Raw genomic sequence first — 21,786 nt, 5'->3', positions numbered from 1 at the left:
GAGCCGGGACAGAAACGAAAGCAGTCTCTGAATAAACAAACGTAAATTCCCTCCGGCTTCGTTCTGTGCCACAGGTTGGCGCCTGTGGCGGTGGTGCCACAAGCGTGCGTGTGGCTAGGCGGAGGAGCAGGACAGGCGGCTTTCCCCGCCGCTCTGCAGGGGTCACCTGCCCGTCCGCAGAGTCCCTCAGCCACAGGGGTTTCCTCCTTGGCGCTGGCGTCCTGCCCGGAGGCCCCCGCCGGCCGTCTGAACACTGTGGCCTCGCATGGCCAGCAGGCGTAGGGGTTTTCTGTAGGGAGCCCGAGGCAGTAGGGGCGGCGGGGTCCCTTGCGAACCCCGGGAGCTGGCGGCACGACGCGCCGGGACAGGCTGTCCCGCGGACTGCAGGAACACCAGGCGCACTCCCACCCTGTTCCATTGGCTGACATAGTTATCAATAAAAAATCTCTTCTTTCTCATTGGCTAGCCCGAGAGAATGCCCTCCCACCAGGGCGGGCTCTGTTACCGCACTTAGTCCCACCCACGCCTTTGGGATCCCTTATTCGATTGGCTACCGAGGTTGTTTGTCAGGAAGCCCAGATCTCCTATTGGACAGCGGACCCCGTACACGTCGAGAGGGCTCTGTTGTGCGTGTGTATGTGTAGAAAACAAGCCGAGCTGGCAGTGCGTCTCCCATTGGCTTCGCGCGCTTGGAGGGGGTGTGGCCTCTCCTCATGAATAACCACTACTCCACCCACTGTCGTCATGGCAACATGCAAATTTAGCCGCTGCGCCGCCGGTGATTGGCGGGCGCCGCCTTGGCGGGCCCGGGGGCGGTGCCGGGGCGGAGAGCCGGGCAGGGAAGGGAAGATGGCGGCGGCGGAGCGGAGCAGATCCCCGGTTCCCGGGGGGTCCCCGGTGCCGGCCTGTATGTTCGCCCCGGAGCCCGGCTCCCCGGGTGGCCGGCCTCGCGTGGCGGCGGCCGCCTGTCCCCTCCGCGCAGCCTTCGACGGCGAGGACGGCGAGGCGCTCAACGGCGAGCCCGAGATCGACCTCACCAGTAAGGTAGGCCCGGCGGGGGGGCGGGCGGCGGCGAGCGCCATCACCCCGCCAGGCCCCCGCCGCTCTCCTCCCTGCCGGTCGGCCGTGCGCGGAGGCTGCCCCCGAGCCTGACCGCTCCCCCGCACCCCTCGCAGGAGAGCGAGAGGCGGGGGCCCGCCTGCCTCCGCCCGGACGGGAGGCTCCCCTGAGCGCTCCGCCGGCCCCAGCATCACCTGGGCGGGCGGCAGAGCCAGGGGTGCCGTGTGGAGGCGGTCGGGAGAGGCGCAGCAAAGTTGTCCCGTACCCCGGCCGGGACTGGACGGGGCTGGCAGGCTGCTCCGCCCTGCGCCTTCCCCGCCCGGGCTGCTCGGGGGGAACGCCAGCCCGCAGCCGGGGTAGCAGCCTCAGGAAGCGCCGGGTTTGGAGCTGTCAGCTGCTGCTACGTCCCGCTGACGTTTGCTCTCCGCGCTGGGTCTCTGTAGTTATCTCTGCTGCCAGTTGTACTAGTTCCTGGGACTTTCTCCACAATCTTAAAAGGAGGTCAGGGCTTGTAACTTTTGAGCGCAAGAGCCCAGTGACAAGGGTGCTTTGATCTTGCAAACAGGGTTAAGTCAACGCAGAAAAGGCTTGTTCACCTTGTGCAGCTCCTTTCTAGGATCCTAGTGACAAAACTGTGTGGTAGTATTATTTCTGTCAGAACCATTCTCGCTTCCATCCTGCAGGAAGGTACATTGTAGTAATATGTGTGTGCCAGAACTTGCCACAGACTTAGTTGCCTTCTGTCCTTGTCTTCTATTTTTTTTCCCAGTTGGCTGATCTCTTTAAATGTATGCCTTTTGCTGCCACGGGTTTGGTGTACTGTGGTGCTATCTCCCACTCTAAAGTCTCCTGAAAACTTCATTTGATCCACTTGTAATTATGTGATCCAGAAGTCAGCATAGCTGTTATTTCCTCCTAGTTTTCTGTCATCCCTCCTCTTCATGCTTCCAGCATAAGTTGTTCCAGAGTCCTGGACTTTGTTGCCCTCTATGCACAGAGAAGGAAAGAGGAATTGTGTCTGTGGACATGGCAACCTTTTTGTTTTTAATGGCTATTTTACAGTATGGTACTGTATTAAAACAAATGTTGCAAAGATGTCTTGTAAGATAGTAAAGAGCAGAAATCAAACCTGTAGTATCTATTGATCGTGCCTTAATGAGCTGGACAAGATTTTTATACAGGATGCCAATATTGATCTGTGCTTTGTCTTGGACGTGACTGCTGTGGAAGAGAGCCAAGGAGGATGCCAAGGACTGCATCACTGATTCTTGACAGCCAGGAACCTGACCAAAACTCCAGCAAAGAGAGAAGAGTGCTTTTCTCCCACAAACTCCCATTTGTGGTGTCAGTCTGTCTTCCATTCCTAGAAATCTGGAGGTGCTGTGGAAGTGGTAGGTAAGCATTTTTTTGACCCTTATTATAATTAACTTTTCCAGACAGCATTGTGCATCTGCTGTCTTTTCCCTGGACTTTTCATTCATCCCCTCCTTGGATGAGAGCTGAAACTGTGAACTCTGCTCCATCTTTCTGAGTTAATCTCCCACTGTGTGCTCAAAGCAGCAATCCCATATGGTGAGAATGCAGTAGCTAACCTGACTGCCCCCCCAGTCTTTTCTGTCCTCCCAGTTGAATTGTTCCACTCCAGTCCCTACTTAAAATGGGGACTCCCACTGCAAACAGTTTGTTTGATAGTTGCTAGTTCTGTCCTGGTCCTTCTGACCTGGCTGTGTTAATACTTTTCCCTGGTCCTTTCCCAGGTGTGTGTAAGGTGAGCTCTTTTTAGAGAGGAACGCTTTGGGATTCTGTTATCAAGTGCACCTTGTCAGCTGGTCAGGGAAACAGTTCTGTTCATCAGCACAAATTCATTACCATGTTGATCTTAATGGGTGTTTGTTTTCCCTTCAGTGCCAGCACACTGCAGCAGCAATCAACTTTCAGGTCAAAAACCATAGCACACAGGGCTATTAGTGAAGCTGATACTTACTGTAGATCTACATTGACAACAGAGCATAATGGCACCTGAACAATGTATGACTACAGGGCATAGAAAACAAAATATGACACTGCAGAAGGTGCCTTTCCCCCAGCTCCTTGATGGCTGCTGGTGGCTTCCCAGCCATGCAAAATGACAGGCTCTGTTTTTCCAGTAAAGGGCAGCACTGTGTGCCAAACATAGGGTTTGCCCCTAATACTTACAGTCTGTCTGCCTCATGGAGGCAGGCAAAGCCACCTCTCCCCAGAGACTGGGAAGGGATTTGAGAGATGGCATTTTGAACTTGTGAGATGTTTCCTTCTGCTGTCTTAAGCATAAAACAATAACTGGTTGTCATTTTTTTGCCCTATAGGAAACCTGAGGTTGCTAGACCTGCATGGCTCCCACTGATAACTGCTCAGTGCCTGACAAAGTGGAAAGAACAAAAGTGGACATTTTTGACTTTGTGAAAGCCTCTTCAAAACATGCATTCATAGTGCAGGCATGGAGGGGTTGCTCTGAGGTGAAAAGCAAAAAAAAAGCAGAGGAACCAAAATGGAGGGCTTCTCTTCGACCAAGGAGATGACAGAGGACAGGCTTTCTCCATCCAGGAAGCTAAAGAGATCTTCAAAACAGCACATCACGTCTTGCAGTGACCCAGGAAACCACCCAGCTGGCTGGGGCTGTGACTGCAGAAATAGTTGTCAGAAATGCTGGGTGCCATTGGAAGGTGTGATCCATGAAAGCTGCTGGTTTATCTCCAGATACTTCTCTTGGTGTCCTGCTGTGTCATACAAGCTGTGAACTTCATGGGCTGCGGAGTGAACTTTGGAACACCCTTCAGGAGCCCTTTTGTGTGGCAGTGAAGGCAGCAGTGTGGGGGAGCAGTGTTGTGGGCTGGTATCAGTGAGCCTGTGCTGTTTGAGGCCCCAGCCCTCCTGCCTGGCAGAGGAAAGGGTACAATGAGCTGCTGAGTGCCTTGGTACTTGCTACAGCCTGCTCACACTGCTGAAGCACTTGCACTCAGAAGAACAAAGCTGGTGATGAGACTTGAAGAAACTGAAGTTAGTTTGCCCTGCTCTGGTGGCCCCAGCTATTTTATTGATCTTTGTGTGTGTTATAGCCTGTTTAATAGATCTTTCTGAGTCCCTGGCTTGTGCTAGTGCACTGGCCTAAAGAGTGAGATTGTCTGCTGTGCATCCAGGTATTCCTGCAAGTACTTGCAGGGCGAAAGGAGCCCTACACATCAAAACACAGCCTTCCCTTCCTGCCCGGACTGAGCCTCTCAACAGTCGCTGATTTCACTCTCAGTGCATTCACATCCAGTGGTTTCCCTCAAGAAGAAAATGAAACTAAAAGGAAAACAGAACTGAAAGAAAATTTAATAAAAGTAAAACTCATTCTTTTATAGCATGAAATAGAAGGACTGTGACCTTGCTGAGCAGAGTGCTTTGGTACACTTTGCAGACCACGCCAAGTAGTTGAAAGGCTTAGGTAGGGCATGTGTCCAAAAGGGGCACGTGAAGGTGGTTGTATCTCTTGTAGCTGTCTGGCCCTTGCACACACATCCCAGCTGTCAGGGACCCTTAACATCTGTGGAAAAAGTTGCTTTGGCAGCCTTAAACCTTCTGACCAGCACCTGCTGTCTGTGCTTCAGTCTCCAAGCATTGTCACTATGGTTTTGGAAATCTGCGTCAACATTATTTGTGAGGGGTTGGGTTCCCTCACATTTTATATTTCCAAAAAAGCCTTCATCAAGTGTGTAATAGTGGTAGTAAAGGCAGTTTCTCCTTGAAAACACATTGTGTTAACTGTGCTAAGCAAGTCAGGCTGTGTTAGGGCATGTTGGGCAGACTTGAGGATGTTATTGTCAACTGCTCTAAACCATATGTTTTAGGCAAACATCTAATTTAGCACAGCTTTCAGTCTCAGTGCATAGTGAAGGGAAGTTCTTTCTGGGTGTGATTTTTGGGACGTGTATGTAGGGACAGCTGTGGATGTCACTGAGTGTTGGCACAGGTGTGCCTACCCTTAGGGCTCTTGGTGGGTGTCAGCCTTTAATAACTTACTAAAAGTGCCTTTTTCACAGAAATCTGTATCAATTGCCACAGCTATCAGGCTGCTGCACTGGGATGCTCAGCCAGCAACAGATTTGTAACCATGGAGGCAGCCAGAGAGCAGGTAGAGTGGCTGATGGAGGTCTCCTTGGTCTGTCACTGCCATGCCACCATTGTGGCTGCTCTCTGCAAGTGTCCTCTGCTGTACTGTGTGAGCAGTGCAGGTTTCTCCCAGAAATGGTGCTCTTCCATTCTAGGAAAAATCATTCCTGAAGCACTCTCTTGTCCTCATTTCCTGCTTTGTTTCTGTTTTATTTTTTCATTCCCTTGATGTTCCTGCAGGGAAGGGCAAAAGAAGTTTGATTATTGCAATAGCTGCAGTCAAAGTTTGTTGGTAGTACAGCTGCTGGCCTACAAAACTGCAGCTCTCCACTGCTGAAACCTCCAGATGTGCTCATACAAATTGCTTTTGCATGTCTGCCCCTCAGCACCATTGTGTAAAGTACCTAAAATCTGAAAATAATGCTTATTTGTGTTCTCTCCTTTCCTTCTGCCCCCTCAGAAAACAGAAGGGGACATTAAATGTGTGAAAGACTTAAAAGATGCTCTGGATTTTGGTTCCCACGTGTTCTCTGCAGTGAGGTCTGGTTGGCTTTCTCTGGCTGTCCAGTCATGCTTCAGGGGAGCAGCAGCACTCTTTGCAGCAGAGATTGTGGTACCCAGCTAGGGAATTTCTGTGGAGAAAATATCTGCTCCCCTTTCTGTTTTCCTTGAATGAAAACACATTGGAGTGTTCACTTAAATGTGGCTTTTAAACATTGGTTACATCAAAATGAGATGCTTGGTGTTCTTACTTGCTTTGAAGTGTATTTTCCTGCATAAATGAACTCTGAGCTCAGACAAACAACCTTATGCAGTGTCACAAGGAAGTAGCTGTCAGCAAAACTGGTTTAAAAAACAAAACCAAACCACCACAAAGCGGTCCTGGGAAAAGAGTCCTTCTCTTTCAATAAAGCACATAGATTGATTGTGCTTGTAACTGAAGCTGGTTTAGAAATTGTTTGCCTGACATCTGCAAATAGATATTCAATCTTTTTTTCCAGCTGGTGATGGTGAGTCCAACTTCAGAGCAGTATGACAGTTTGCTCCAGCAGATGTCAGAAAGGATTGATGAGGGATGTGGGGAGACCATCTATGTCATTGGACAAGGATCAGGTGAGTATAGCTTCCCCAGCAAAACAACAAAAAATTATTAAAATTATAAGAAAAACCTGGTTCATCTAACTACACTGCCGCTGAAGTTAATGCTTACTTTTCCAGAATGACTTGAAAATGTTCATAAAATATAGCAGAATATGTGGGACAGATTTTTTTGTTTTGTCCCTGCCGACAACTGTCTCATGTAGTGGAGCTAATTATATTTTTTTTATAAAATTATGCAAGTTCTTTTTTGGAAATAATGCATATCTTCTCTGAGCACACCAGGAAAAGACAAAGAATCTAAAATTATAATAACAGCTTTAGTACAGATGTCCTCAATGTCTGTGAAGGTTTTGTTCTGTCTGATTTTGTTCACTGCTCTGCTGGAAATAACATATTTTTACCCCACAGGAATTTATGATAGATACTTCACATAGCCAAAATATATGCTGTTGACTTTCTGTGGTAGTATGTGTCTGCTATGGAGGGAAAGGTTTTCCTTTGCTCAGCATGAGACCTTTACTGTCACATTTATTTGCGTGTGACTGCAAGTCATTTGCCTTTGCAGATTTTAGCAGTTAGCATGGATTACATTTTTGTTCTTTTTGACAATTCCAGTATTTGCATCTGATGCTGGTAAATGCTGGTAAAGGGCAAAGCATGCCCTTGCTTTGAAATAGAAATTTCTGAATATCAAATAATTGAGTATGGTTATCATAAGGCAAAAGACATGTTTCAAGAACACTGGATATCTACTGAATTTGAGGTTGTCATGATCAGACATTTGCTGTGCTTGAGGAGGAGTATGAAACTCTGCCAGGATTGGCTGAAATAATGGACAGAGGGAGTGTAACCCCAGAACTGTGTGCTTTTTGGGTTTTCATGGAGTTTTGTGAAGCAGCCAACACAGAGGAGAAGCCAGAATTAGATGGCCAGCGTTCATGCAGGCAGGGATTATTCTCTTGCCTTCAAGCAAGCTTCCCACTTGTAGACTATATCCTTGGTGTTGAGGATAAGCACATCTGCAGTGGAGATCTAGCTAGTCAGGCTAGTACCTGCTTTCTTTACTAGGATACCTTGTGAGAATGTTAGCTGGTAGTTGTTGCAGTGATTCACTTAGAAATAGGCGTTTGTTTCTTAAAACATGCGGTTAAACTTCTGACTTCATTTTGGGTTGCAGTGTAGTCGAGGAAGATGGGGATATTTTCAACAGAGAAAGGATCTTGGTATCCCTGCCACTGTCACTCCTTCTCATTCCCTTTCAGCATGTGTGATTTTGATCATCCCAGATACCCAGCTCAGCTGACTGAGAAGCAATTGAAGACTGCCATAGGAAGATTATTAGTTCAGCAGTAGTGACCTTTCCCTTTCTCCCCTGGGTTTTGCTATCTCCTGACCCCTACTTCTCGTTCCCCTTCTATAACCCAAGGCTTGTTTTAGTTTTCCTCAGTCTCAGCCAGCTTATGAGCCAGGTTGGAAATTGCCCAGTAACTCAGCTGGTTTTAGAGCTGGGCAGTAATTAAAATGCTGATAAGTTCATGCAAACTGCAGTTCCTGCTTACCAGCCGATGAGTCAGCCATGCATGTGAACATGTACACATGGCAATAACTTTGGTCATCCGGGTGCAGTGTGGCTCTTCACCTTTGTTTGTTGCTTTGTGGGCTTTTTTTACCCACAGAGGAGATCTTGGGGTCAAATCTGTGCACCTTCACAGCTGGATTGGGAAAGAGATAGTGATCTCCTTGACCCTGTCTAGATAGTTACCACTGGCATGGTCTGTCAGCTCTTTTGCTTGGGTGAGCTGCTCAGAGGAAGCAGTGCCACATTTACTGGCTAATTGTGGTGATGCTTCACTCAGAGCTTTCCTTTTGTTAATGCTTTACCTCTTCTTGCAATGTGAGAGGAGATACTTTATCTGACTGAAGGACACAAAGTACCTTCAGCAGGTGAAGTAAGGGAATTCGACGGAAATGTGTCTTTGTTGCCAATTCCTACATATTTGCTTGTAAAGATTGTGAAGAAAGCTCCTCTAGATTAAAGATGGTGGTTTTCTAGTGTCATTTAGGACTCAGAGTGAAGACCATCCCTTTTTATTTTGGGCCAAGGGTGTTTATTCTGTGTACATGGCTGACACCTCCGGTCCACACATAAATCCCGATGGGTGTGCAGGTCGCAGGCAGGATAACAATGCTGTGCCTGTTGCAAGGTGGTGCTCACTGCCTGCCTTTGTCTCCCCCACACCACACCAGATGGGACTGAGTACGGGCTGAGCGAGGCAGACATGGAGGCGTCCTATGCCACGTTGAAGAGCATGGCCGAGCAGATCGAGGCAGACGTGATCCTCCTGAGGGAGCACCAGGAGGCCGGGGGCAAGGTGCGCGACTACCTGGTTCGGAAACGTGTGGGTGACAACGACTTCCTGGAGGTCAGGTGAGGAGCCGGGTGGAGACAGGGTTAGTCAGCAGCTCAGCTGCATTTTTACCCTGTGAGCAGTGCGTGCTGCTGAGCCAGCAACGCCGCTTCAGGTCTGGGTGTTGGAGCTACCCAACAAAGGGAGTCGAGCTTGACCACTCCTTGCTGATGAAATTGCCTTTTTGTTGTTGTTGCTGTCTCTTTTGTGAGCAAACTGTTGGTGGAAATTTGCCTGTGTTCAGCAGAGGGCTGGGTGACAGCTGGCTGGCTCTCTGGGTGACAACCTCACAGGTGGGGGCATCTTTTAGTGTGCTGGGTTGCCAGAGGACGTGTGCACATGTGGCTGGTATGTATGTGTGTATATATGCACACTGCTGGAACACAATACTTTTGACAAAGGATCCGGTTCTGTTCCAAGACTGTGATGATCCAAGTCACATTTTAATGGACTTATACTAGCTTATGTAACATGACTTGAGAGTCTGCCCAGACCTAGATGGAGAGGATTTCCAACATTTGCCAACAGCCATAATAGCCACATTGATCAAAGAAGGAACTTGCTGTAGGACATGGCTTTCTCCTAAAATATTTCACTTTTTTTTTAGCTTATCCTTTTCTGGGAACAACGATTTTAATTTTTGCGCTCTTCTTAGCGCTTGGTGCTGTTGCAACATAAGAAATGTGAGAAAGGCAGAGGTATTCTAGACCAAGTTGGGATTTAGTCTTCCTTTTGAATTGCCACACTGTTTATGTTGGACTGCAGAGACAAGGAGTTGGAATAGAGACTCTGTGTGGCATCAAGCAACGTCACATTCAGTTGACTGTTATGGATACCCGTGACAGTGTTTCCACAATCTTCCACATCCCAGTCCCCAGAGTCTGGGATCTCTGCTGTTAGTTAATAACTGTAAAAGAATCTCTGCTCTGCTTGTGGGGCTCTAACATTTTTTAATCCCTGTTTGAAGGATAGGGAGCAAAAGCCAGTTATTTGCAGGAGCAGTGATGTTTGGGTTTTTTGGCTCACTTGTTCATTTGTTCAGGTACCATATTTTACCAGGCTGCTTCTCCTTTCCCCTGCAGGGTAGCAGTAGTTGGCAATGTGGACGCAGGGAAGAGCACCTTGCTGGGTGTGTTGACTCACGGCGAGTTAGACAACGGCCGGGGCTTTGCTCGGCAGAAGCTCTTCCGCCACAAGCACGAGATCGAGTCAGGCCGCACCAGCAGCGTGGGCAACGACATTCTGGGCTTCGACAGCGAGGGCAACGTGGTGAACAAACCTGACAGCCACGGTGGCAGCTTGGAATGGACAAAGATCTGTGAGAAATCCACCAAGGTCATTACTTTCATTGACCTGGCTGGTCACGAAAAATACCTGAAAACCACAGTCTTTGGCATGACCGGCCACTTGCCTGACTTCTGCATGCTTATGGTAGGTAGCCAGAAAGATGGACCATACCAGCTGGAGTGGGGCTGTTCACAGCTTTAACAGCCTCGACTTCTTTCCTGTTGCAAAGTGCCTGTGGGTTTTGGAGGGAGGCAGCATCTCACAGGAGAGCAGAAGCCTCTGTGGCTATCTGTCCTGTACTGTGAGGCAAGTGCCCCAGAACTGTCAGTCCCAGACAGGCCCAAGGTGATTCTTGAAAATGGAAGGATTTCTGAATTTTAAAACTGAGGAGAAATGAGTCAGTCCTCTACCAGTGTCCAGCAACATCTGAGATGAGCTGAGTCTGGTCATATGGCCCCAGTGGCACATCTGTAACTTAACCACAGTCTACTGCATGTGTGACACAAGGCCTTCTTGGTAATCCAGCTTACTGCAGCAGGAACATTGACATCCCTGTATTTTATATCCCTGGTATAGGTTGGGAGTAATGCTGGGATTGTTGGAATGACTAAGGAGCACTTAGGCCTGGCGCTTGCACTTAACGTTCCTGTCTTTGTTGTGGTGACCAAGATTGACATGTGCCCTGCCAACATCCTGCAAGGTGAGTCTTACAGGCTCTCTCCAGGGCTGTTTCTGACCTCTGTGTGTTGCTGTCCTCTGCTTGGGTTCAGCAATTACTGCTGGAAGAGAGCTGCCTAATCTGGTTCTGACTGCATTCTAAACACCTTCCAGAAATCTGTCCTTTTCCCTTGCTCATTTTGCAGGTGGTTGACTTACACTCACCATGTCAAACTTACCCATGCTGGGGACTCAACTTAGCAGCCCAAAAGTGTTTGCTACAAGGTTTTGCCTAATTGAGCTCTAAGAAGAGCAGCATACAGTTGGGGTTTGGGCTTTGCTTTCTCTCTGGATATTTAAACCTGGAGGGAAAGTCTGGAAGTTCTTTTGAAAGCTGCTTTCCTCCCTGCCCACAGTTCGAGTGTGATCTTAAGCTGTGATTGCACTTGATCTCCCCCTGCTGTTGGTGAATGGACAGCTGCTTGTTACCTCCTGCTCACCTGGGCACTTCTCAGGTATGCTGGCATAACTACAGCAGCTCCTTCCTCTTGTCTGAACAATCAACCAACCCTTAATAAATCATGGTTTAAAGCAGCTACATATGCAGACTGTGAGGCAGGACTAGACACAAGCAGGGATGGCAATAAGTAGCATGGGCTAGTGATTTTTTTCTCAGCAGAATTAAAGAAGCAACTCTAACCCCAGCAGTATCCCATTAACCCATGCATGATGCTTTTTGTAGGCTGTTACCTATTCTCACTTTTAAAATTCTCTTTAAGCATTTCTCATGCCTTCAGAAACGTGCTGTGGTTAATTGGAGCAATGGGTTTTTTTGATAATCAGTCCTAAGAATCAGAGAAGTGAATGCTCCTGGTACTATCTGTAGTTCAGTGCATTATTATAAAAATCCTAAATATGTTTCAGGCAAATAGATGCATGTGATCAGAAGATAATCTGTTTATCTCTATAATAGATATTTGGCAAAAGAAATGTAAGGCCTGACCATAAGATAATAACTGGGAAGGAAGGAGAACCTTTGGCTCAGCGTGAGGAGAGAAGAGCTGCTCTTGGGAGAAGCTACTCCTGTGGCATGCTCTGTTTAAAGTAAATAGACTCAAGATTTGACTCAAGTATGTCTGTGAAGAGCAGATGGCCTGATTAGATGTTTGTATTTCTGTATCCAAAACATTACTTTCCCATAGGCAATCATTTGTTTACAAAAACCTATCTAATTGGATGACAGTTGTAGAACATAAATGGTTTGCTCTTTTAAGCCCTTAGTACCTTTTTCTGGTTTTTCTTTATTTATTGTCAGGCACTTTGTAGGAGGTTGATACTAGTGCATCAGGTAATGCCCCTGCTGGCTGCTGGATATGAGGCTTAGAAAATAAGTTAAAAAGAGGCAAAAGCTGAAAATTGGGAGCCATGAGATTTGTCCCAAAACACAGATTTCTGAATTTGGTCCACCCACATTGTCCTAGTCTGTGATGATAATCTTTACCTCTTTCATGCTTCTCCAGCCTCCTATGGCAAGTTGACTGCCAGGGAAAATGTATTGAGATTTGTTTGGTCAAAATTGATTTGCAATTAGCATATTCTCAAATATTTCTGTGACTGAGTCGTGATTTTCAATTAATACACTATGAAAAATCCTTTCTAGAAAGAGGAAATACCCTGTAACTGCTTAAAGCTACTAACAGACAGCTACAAAAACGTCTCCTTCACAGCACTGCAAACTTGTCTGTCTGTTCATGTGTGGCGTCGCTTGGCCGAGGGCTAGCTGGCATGAAATAGAAGATGGAATGGCTCCTAAATCCTACCTGGGCTGCAGCAAACTCACAGTCTCACCTTCAGCCATCTTCTCCTGTCTTATCTGTGGCCAGAGCACCTGTCTCCCTGTGGGGAGAGACCCCACAAAGGTGATTTGTAAAGAGGGGAGATGCTGCCCTAACAATATTCATTTCACCCTTTAAGAAACCCTGAAGCTGTTACAGCGACTGCTGAAGTCCCCAGGGTGCAGGAAGATTCCCGTGCTGGTTCAGAGCAAGGATGATGTCATTGTAACAGCCTCCAACTTCAGCTCAGAGAGGTAACTGGAGTAGAGGAGAATGATTCTCTTTCAATCCTATGTGGAGACTGGGTGAGGAGATTCAGAGAGTCCCATTGTCTAGATGTGTGAAGGTTGCATTTGCCATGTGGAGTGTGTTCCATAAGAGTGTGTTGATTTTGAGGTTGACCTGCTTGTGTTCCCCTCTCTGAGGCAGAAATGAGAGGCTGCTTCTGGGCAGTCTGCAGAAGACAGCAGGGCATTTGGCTTCCTTCAGTCCCTTTTTCAGAACCTTACACCTTTTCCCAAATGTCATTGGAAGGCAGAGGCAATGTTGCAGGTTTTCAAACATGGGATGTTGTGCATCTGACTGCTTGCCAGGCTCTCCCTTCCTAGCACAGTATATTGAATTAGTCCCAAGATTTTGGATGTCTCCCTACATGTGGAAAGCCAGGTAGGAAAGTGAACTAACTCCATTTTCATCAATTTTCCTTTACAGGATGTGCCCAATTTTCCAGATTTCAAATGTTACTGGGGAGAATCTAGATTTGCTGAAGATGTTTCTTAATCTCTTGTCTCCACGGACCAGTTACAGGGAAGAAGAGCCAGCAGAATTCCAGATAGATGATACTTACTCTGTCCCGGTAAGGATCCTGGTGTTTGGAAGAATATTGTGTTCCCTTTTTTGGGCTGAAGCAGGGATCTTCTCTAGAGAGGAGAGTTTTAGAGCTCTTCTGCTGGCCTAGTAGAGTAACCACAATTACTTTTTTTTCTTTTTTGGCATAGGGTGTAGGAACAGTTGTCTCTGGGACGACGCTGAGAGGCCTAATCAAGCTAAATGACACCCTGCTGCTGGGGCCAGATCCCCTTGGCAACTTCCTCCCCATTGCTGTCAAGTCCATCCACCGCAAGAGGATGCCTGTCAAGGAGGTGCGGGGAGGCCAGACTGCCTCCTTTGCCTTGAAGAAGGTGAGGTGATCTCCTCCAGACCCCCAGAACAGGAACTGCCCTCCTAATTTTAGACTGTTCTAGAAGATCAGCTGCAGTAAGGCTGTTTCTGCAAACATCAGCTGCCTCATGTTGCAGTGGAATGGAATCCCACAGAACCTCTGTGGTTCCACATCCTGGTTTTTCCTCCTAGCAGCTGCCAGGGGTTAGCAATGCCACTAGATAATGATGTTGGACATATCTAAGAAAGTGGAGGAATTTCAAGAAAAGTCTCCTTTTGTGCTGGAACTGCATTAGTAGCCTGCACAGTGTATTTACACTACTCCTCTTGGCTTGTAGGGTCAGCTGCATGATTTGGGATTTAAAAATCAGCAAAATTTTATATGACTCATCTTGCAAAAGGTTTCTGTCAATCTTCACTGATTTTAAGGGGATATAGTTTAACCTACACCATACTTCATGTGTTCAGGCTTATCATGTTATATTAACAGACATCATGATTTAGGAGAGATCATTTCCTTGGATAATGTGCAACCAGGATGTAGGTTTTGCTTTTAAAGGATCAGTGAGGTAAATGTGCCAAGTGTCCAGCATTTCCAGTACTCTAAAGCTTCCTTATAAACTTCAGCTGAATTTGATTTTTGCGACCTTTACATGATATCCTATACATAACATAACATACAGTTACAATACAGTTATGTATAGTATCCTATACATAACATTCAGAGTTCTGCAGCTCTTGCTTTGCCTTTTACTGGGCATGAGGTAGTATCTGTGAAATCCCTTAGGATTCTGCTGGATGCAGTCAGGCAGAGCAGCAGACTTCTTCCCCAGAGAATCATGCTAAGGCTTTTTGTGTCTCTGCTTTTCAGATCAAGCGTTCTTCCATCCGGAAAGGCATGGTGATGGTGTCACCCCGCCTGAATCCACAAGCGTCGTGGGAGTTTGAAGCAGAGATTCTGGTGCTCCACCACCCCACCACCATCAGCCCACGATACCAGGCCATGGGTACGTGTGTCAGTGTTGGATTGTCTTTGTTTCCCAGTGGTAGCATTTTGTATCTGATCTAGCCTAAGACAATTTTGCTCCTGCTGTCTCTGTCAAGCTGAATATATGCCATAGTTCCTTGTTTTGCCTTTCCCAGCATTGTGGAAGGGAGAGGGAAGGGTGCTTACAAAGGAGAGTGGGGTGGCTATAAGGTGAAAAGGAGATGTGTACTCTCAAATGTATCTGGAGCCTACCTGTGCTGTATCTCCATGGTGCAAAGATTCTCCACTTTCAAGTGCCGATGGAAAGTGCTGATGCTCATTTTGTGTGCTGTCCTCCAGCCCAGCTGCGTGGTGTGTTGGATTCTGTTGAGGGCGCTTCAGGAAAGGCAGGATTTGAAGGCAGCTGATGTGCGTGTTCTTTTTGGGGATGGAACAGAGGCAGCTGCGTGACCCATACAGTCTTTGCTGTAGGGTGAGGAGCTGCCTCAGATGTGTCTCTGAAGCTGCTTCCACTAATGGGCCTGGCTGCTGAAAGCCCGTGTGCTTTACATTGACAGTGCATTGTGGCAGCATCCGTCAGACAGCCACGATTCTCAGCATGGACAAGGACTGCCTGCGCACAGGGGACAAGGCCACCGTGCACTTCCGCTTCATCAAAACCCCGGAGTATTTACACATAGACCAGCGCCTCGTCTTCCGGGAAGGCCGCACCAAAGCCGTGGGTACCATCACTAAGGTAAGGGCTGCCAGTCCCACCTGCTTCTGCCCATTAGTGACTTCTTGCACTCAGAAGCCAGCAGGAGAATCCAGATAGCTCTGGAAGATTGAGAGAAGAGGTTGTGCTTCAACCACAAGCATCAGGCCGGATGTGGGTCGAGGATGACCGATGTGCTTTGTCATGTGGTGGGTCTTTAGCTGGCGTGAATGAGGGAAGGTAAAGGGAGAGGCTGAGCCATATGCTGCTGGTTCTTAAGGCTCAGTCTCTTTCTGACATCTTGTAGCTGCTCCATTTGAGTCATGTTGTGGAGGCTGGAGTGTCACCTCAGCCAAGTGGCCCTTTCCAAGGGTGGAAGATCAGAGGTCTAGGTTTCTTTGAACAGCTGCTGCTGCATCTTTGTGGTTATTTTTACAAATTCTCTAGAGGCTTTTTGTTAAAAAGCAGCATTGAACCTTGCCAAATCATCCTGGCTATTTTAATGCTGAGTTTGGCAATTTGCAATTTGCAGCTACTCCAGACCACCAATAACTCACCAATGAACTCCAAGCCACAGCAGATCAAGATGCAGTCAACAAAGAAGGGAGCTGTTACGAAACGAGAGGATGGTGTTCCTGCCGCTGGGATGGCAGCTGGAGGCCCAGCAGCTGGGGATGAGGCCCCCTCAACAGCTGCAGCACCACTAACACCGACTGCCCTGCAACCATTGGTAAGTGAGGAAAATACCATCTCTGTCTTAGCTGTTTGTGTCATGGTTTCATCTGTTGGAGGAAGGGTACTCTAAAGCAGAAGTATTATCCCCTCATACCTTGAACTCACCTTGCCACAGGAACAAATAGAAATATAAGTAGTCTCACAGCAAGAATCATAATTCTCTGATGTCTGGATGACTCCAGGGCTGACCTTCCAGCAGACAGCAGCTCAGGGTACTGGGACAGTTCAGGTTGGACTCAGGAAGTGTCTAGTCTAACCTCCTGCTCTAAATGGGATTAGCTGTGAGGTCAGACCAGGTTGCTCAGGGTTTTATCCAGTCATGTCTTTAAAACCTCCCAGGGAGGAAGACTGTACAATGTCCCTTGGCAACGTGTTTCACTGCTTTGACCATGTGCACAGTGAAGAAGTGTCTCTGTATACCCAGTAGCTGAACTAGTGAAACACATAACAACCAGTCACAGAACAAGTCTTCGATGTCTGAATGAGAGGTAGAATATCCCTACACTAGAGAAATTACAACCTAAGTATTAGGTACAGGTCATCTGTCCTGTTGAAAAATAAGGAGGGGACATCCAAGAAGAAGGAAAGGCTTTAAATTTCTCTTTAGAGAAATGTGTCCAGGTTGTTTTGTTGGTTAGAACTTCAGTTCAGCTTGTCCCTGGAGGATACCTATTCTTTTACCTGGCCTGAAAGGAATGAAAACTCAATTCTCACTGCAGGCCTACTGATCAGCTTTATTACTGATAGAAGAAAGGTCCTTTCCTTGGAGGGTACTTCCTCAGGAAGTGAAGGGTTCAGGAACCCACTCTGTCAAGTGACAGGGTGTTCCCCTACTTATTTCTAGCTAGATTAGTTGCCATGGTCAAATCTCACCCTCTTGAGCCAGACTGCTTATCAAAAGGGGCCCCTAGCAGGGGTTCCCTCCCTCTGCATATGCCTGGGGCTTTACCCCAGTCCTCACCTCATCCTCGTCTTTCTGTAGCGTCACTGTGGTTGTAAGTAGTGATCCCGGCTTGCTCTTTGTTTCATCCCTCCCCCTGAGACTCTGAGTTGCTTTTGTTCTTGCTTATGTCTTCCTCTCTCTCCTTGCTGCGTCCCCTCAGCCTGCCCTGGATGAAGAGCCCCACAGCCGTGAGGGCAATAAGGTATTTGGCTGCTCAGAGAGAAACAGTGGGTTTGCTGAGGTTGGGAAAAGTCAGGTAGACAGCCATGGTAGGGGGTGGGGGGCTCTCCTTCAATTCTGTACAAAGTCAAGGGAGCCTGAGGCCTTGATTTCCTGTATGCTGAGCCCCATGGCACTTGCTGGCTCTCATGGGAGTGAAGCATTTAGAATTTTGGGAAATCAAAGTCTTCCCAGCTTGAGGGGCAAAACTTCCTGGTGCATCTGTCTCTCCTCCTTCCCTCATGGTGTGTCTGTCTCCCTCCTGCCTTATCTCCTTCTTGCAGTGGTAGAAAGCTGTTCAGTCACAACTGCCCTGCCACTGTCTGAATGTGTGTGTGATCCATCTGAATTCCTGCTGTGTTGATATCCCAGCTGAGGGGTTGCTTTGCACTAAAGTCAGTCTTGTTTTCCAGTCAAAAGTTGGAGGAGGAGGCCGTCGACGTGGGGGTCAGCGCCATAAAGTGAAATCTCAGGGAGCCTGTGTGACTCCTGCCAGTGGCTGCTGAATTTCTTATTCCTCCTCTCTCTGAAGAATTCCTCCCCATCCCTTCATTTCTTATCCAAAAGATCCAGAGCAGCGTAAACCAAAACCCATCCCAGCTGATTGGCTGCAGAAGAATCGTCCCTCCTCCCTGCAGGAAGCGATGGAGAGGAGCATAATTTATAAGCTAATGAAGGTGATAAGACAGAGAACTGAGTAACTGACACCTTCCTCCTCCCCCTGTCGACACATTTTTGTACATCATGGGCTTAGTTTTTATTCTTATTAGTTTTTATTATATTTTGTGTGCATGAAGATGAGAGGGGAGTCTGGATAGAGCTGCAAAGAGCCAGTTAGTTGCCTCCCTCCTCCCTCACCCCTTTCTGTCCACAGGACTTGCTGCTCTCCCCTATTTGCTGTCTCAGATCCAGGGGTTATCAGATGCCAGTAATTTCAGCCTTGCAAAGGTTAAAACAGGTTATTTAGGATGGCTCCATGGAGCATCGTTTCATCACCACTGTGGCCTTGTGCCAAATATGTTTTGGATTCCCTCCCTCTTAAACTATTTCCAAGTGGATTTAATTTAATGTTGTAATGACTGAAGTTTGAAGGAGATGGTGAGAAAGTTCCTTAGTTGGAGATCTAAGAGGGAAACAAATTGGAAAGCAGTTGTTGATTTTAAGTTCAGGGATCCTATGCTCAATATTCTCAAATAATGTTGAAAGCACTTAAAATTTTAACTAGCAACAGAGTGAAATGGGCAGATATTTACCCACCCAGTTCCCCTTCCCATTGTGCTGCTTTTCCCAGTGTTTGTTCAGTGCACATTGGAGCAAATCTTCCCTGCCTCCCAAGGCTGCAGCAGCTCCACTGACAGTATTAAGAACAGTGCAGGAGCACTCAGTCCGTCCTTGAGCCAGAGAAAGCCTTCTCACCTGGGCGGACAGAGCTCACAGGTGGTAAGATACCTTTGGAACAGAGACACCAGGCTAACATGACCTTTCCTTCATTTTGTTTACTCCAAGATTTCCAAAACCTTTTTGGAACTCACTGGCCAAACTTTGCCATGGCAGAAGTAGGATTTGTCTTCTCCCCTCTTGGCCAAAGAGGGCAGTGACAAATTGGTACCAAATTTATAGAAGTGCTTTCAAGGTTGGAAGTACATGGTAATTTTTCTGATTTTCACTGAATTTTTAAAAAGATTTTATTTTTCTTAATGAGAAATTCTGGCTTCTCCAAGAAGGCCCTGCAAGCACAGTTTACGAATTACTGTTAGAATGGTTTCTTTAACCATTTAATGAGTTTTTCAAGTGATTGATTCCCTGCTTATTTTGATCTCTTTTCTTCTAACCCTACCTCCTCCCTTGGCTCTGGTGAGGACAGGAATTATCCTCTGCCAGCTTGTGGTGAGCTCTGGGAGCGTGGTAGCATTTTGAGGAGGAGGTGGCATCCTCAGCAAATCATGGCTCCCCCCAGCAGGCACGGTCAGGCTCGGTTTCTCCGAGGGCTTCCTCCTCCAATGAAGGACTTTTATTTTAATCAGAGAGAGACTGCAAAGTTTCTGTCCCTCCTTAGAGCAGGTTGTTCCTGTTCCTCACTCTGTGTCACCTGTGTGGAGTTCATTGCAGCTCACCTTGTGGCTCGGGGTGGGCTTCCAGGCGGGCTGAGTGGCAGAGCGCATCTCCCGCTGCCAACACCAGCACTCCAAGAGCATTAAGCGGCACGGGAGAGGCAAGAAAGGTGGTTTGGAGAGCAGGATCCTTTGCCTTAGAGACTGCAGTGGGTGGAAGGGGAGGTCAGACAGTCCTTTTCCAAGCTATGTGCCTAAATACCAGCACTCTCCTGGCGAGGGAGGAACTATAGGCGGCTACAACACTAATAGCACCCGCATTGTGAGGGGGTGTGAGGTGTGGCTAAGCAGGGCACCAGGGCCTGGCTTGTTTGTCTTCTGGCCCTGTAGCAGCATCAAACTGCATCTGATTTCACTGCCCTCTGCTTCTGAAGGGAGCAGGGAGCTCCAGGCGGTTTTCTCTTTCTCCATTCCTTGTGCTCCAAATCAAGGAGACTGCCGAGACTGAAAGAAGGTTCACTTCAATTTGTGCAAAGGAGGTGGTGTGATCTCTCTTTTGTGACCAGCATTTACAGATCACTCAGGCTGGTGTGATCTATAAAATAAATTTTAAAAAAGTTTGTTCCAAGTAAAAGTCTTGATTTGTCTTGTCTTCTTGATTTTTGTCCCTCTGGAAAACCAGGCTGAAATCCCGAGGAAGCAGGTTTGCCTGGCTCCAGATTCTTTTGCTGGCTACAAGAGGAGGCTGTGCTCATGGTGACAGCAGGGCAGGGCATGGCACAGCACAGGAGAGCTGCCCAAAACCTGCACAGCCCTGACAGGTTTTACTCCAGCCAAAATGAAGTGCACCTCAGTGGCAGAGTGGTAAAATGAGAACACGGGTGTGGTGTGAGCTGTGCTGTGTGAGATGTGAGTGGGTGTGAAGAGCAGCTCTAGCAAATCACTTGGGGCCAGCCCCACGAGAGAAACTCTGCTAAAAGATGCAGCATTAGCACAGCACTTGCAGTGCCTGCCTACCTGTGCTTCCTGGGACATGCACCTCGCTTCTTTCTGCAAATACAGTGGGACTCTCCAGGGTTTGCAAGGAGCCTTTTTCTTTCTACTCAGTTGAGCTCAGAGGGTCACAAAGGCATTTTCTGCTCTGCACAGCCCTTTCACAGGTCAGTGTTGGGCTGTGGTAGCCAGAGCTGAGGCGCACACAGCCCTTCTCCTCCTGGAGAGGGCTGGTCCCGGGCCAGCAGAGAGCAAGCCTGGCCCTAGCGTGGCCTTCTGGGAGAAGCTGCATGGGTATTCCTCACCATAAACCTTCCTCCAAGCCCAGGTTAGGCAGGCAAGGTTGTGACCCTCCTCAAGCCAGTTCAGTTTCCCATTTTTCAGCCTTTTTTATGCACCAAGTTAACTTCCTCACACTAAGGAAAATGAAGTATTTCCTTTCAGCTTGCTTTGTAGCTGATGAGTAGTTAACAGCCCATGTGAAGGAAAAGAGAAGCAGATCCCCTGAATTGGGCTTTGTGTCAGGCTTTCTCCCTGCTAACCCAGCCTCCCTTGCTGCTCCTGGGGGCCAGCTGGGCTCTGCTCACGGTAAGGCAGAGGATGGGAAGGCTTTGGGAGGTGACTGCAGAATGAGGACAGCCATGATATCACAGACTTAAGTCTAGTAGAAGTTTTTAGTCCCAAGGAATTGGAGCTTTTAGGAGAAAGTCTTGTTCTCAGCATTGTTTCAAGCAGTTTTTGCATCCTCAAGCCTGCTCAATGACAAGGTGATGACTTTGTTGATGGCCCTAGAGTTAGTACATCAGGCTGGAAAATAAGGATTTGCCATAAAACTATGTAGAAGAAGAGCTCCAGGAATAGCTTTTGTCTATCTACTAGCTGTGCATCATTCCCAACAGCAGATTCAGTTACAAAACATCCAAACCACTATGGGCAGTTTTGATATAATTTATGTCTTGGTCTTTTTGTTTTTCTTGCATAGGCATAAATTACAATCTGTTGATAAAAAATAAAAGGAACAAAACAGTGCAGCATTTGCAACAGGCTACAGCATCAAACACAAACTCCTGTCTGTAACCATCTGTTTCTGCAGGGCTAATTCATAACACGTGTGTAGGGCAAACTGAGAAGGAGGGAGAATAGAGGAGGGAAATGGAGTAAATAAGAGAACTCTGCACCCACAGCTGTTCTGCATTTCTCCTGCCTCACCAGGCTCATCTTCAGCATCAGCCCTAGGATTAAACACCCCTGGGCAGAGAAGCACATGCTCAAGCAGCAGTTTTCTGTGCCCTCTTCTTTGGCAGCTCTGGGCAGTGCTGCAGAAATGCTGCAAGCTACAATCTCGAGAGCCAGTGGCTTCTGGCACTTGGCACAGGAGCTTGGGCTGCAGCCCAGCACTGATGCTGAATTTGGGGGCTGAAAACCCACATGGAGCCTCAGCATATGTTCCTGGGGATCCTCACACAGATGGCATGGTGAGGCCTCTAAAACCAGCTAGAAAAGAGCATGAAGCCCCAGGAGGAG

General features: G+C 47.7%; 1 protein-coding gene across 4 annotated transcripts; it reads left to right on the top strand.

Moving 5' to 3' along the window:
• Positions 1–849: 849 nt before the first annotated feature.
• On the top strand, positions 850–19,968 carry GTPBP1 (GTP binding protein 1). 4 transcript variants are annotated; one of them, XM_054274513.1, is made up of 13 exons: positions 850–1,044; positions 6,192–6,303; positions 8,539–8,719; positions 9,782–10,130; positions 10,563–10,686; positions 12,618–12,732; positions 13,190–13,334; positions 13,477–13,659; positions 14,511–14,646; positions 15,185–15,363; positions 15,854–16,051; positions 17,160–17,201; positions 17,632–19,968. In XM_054274513.1, exons 1-13 carry the CDS (start codon positions 850–852, stop codon positions 17,722–17,724), a joined length of 2,052 nt encoding a protein of 683 aa, XP_054130488.1. In that variant the 3' UTR covers positions 17,725–19,968. The 4 variants fall into 4 exon arrangements, with proteins under 4 accessions (XP_054130488.1, XP_054130496.1, XP_054130479.1 ...); XM_054274531.1 differs by lacking the exon at positions 850–1,044 and adding an exon at positions 3,885–4,525 and having other exon boundaries at positions 17,632–19,965; XM_054274521.1 differs by lacking the exon at positions 17,160–17,201 and having other exon boundaries at positions 17,632–19,967.
• The last annotated feature ends 1,818 nt before the right edge of the window (positions 19,969–21,786 follow it).

The sequence above is a fragment of the Melozone crissalis genome, unplaced genomic scaffold (assembly GCF_028551555.1).
Source record: "Melozone crissalis strain CALT ecotype California unplaced genomic scaffold, PUWL_Pcris_2 ptg000004l_1, whole genome shotgun sequence".
Classification (NCBI taxonomy): domain Eukaryota; kingdom Metazoa; phylum Chordata; class Aves; order Passeriformes; family Passerellidae; genus Melozone; species Melozone crissalis.
This window is presented reverse-complemented; position numbering and strand designations above follow the sequence as displayed.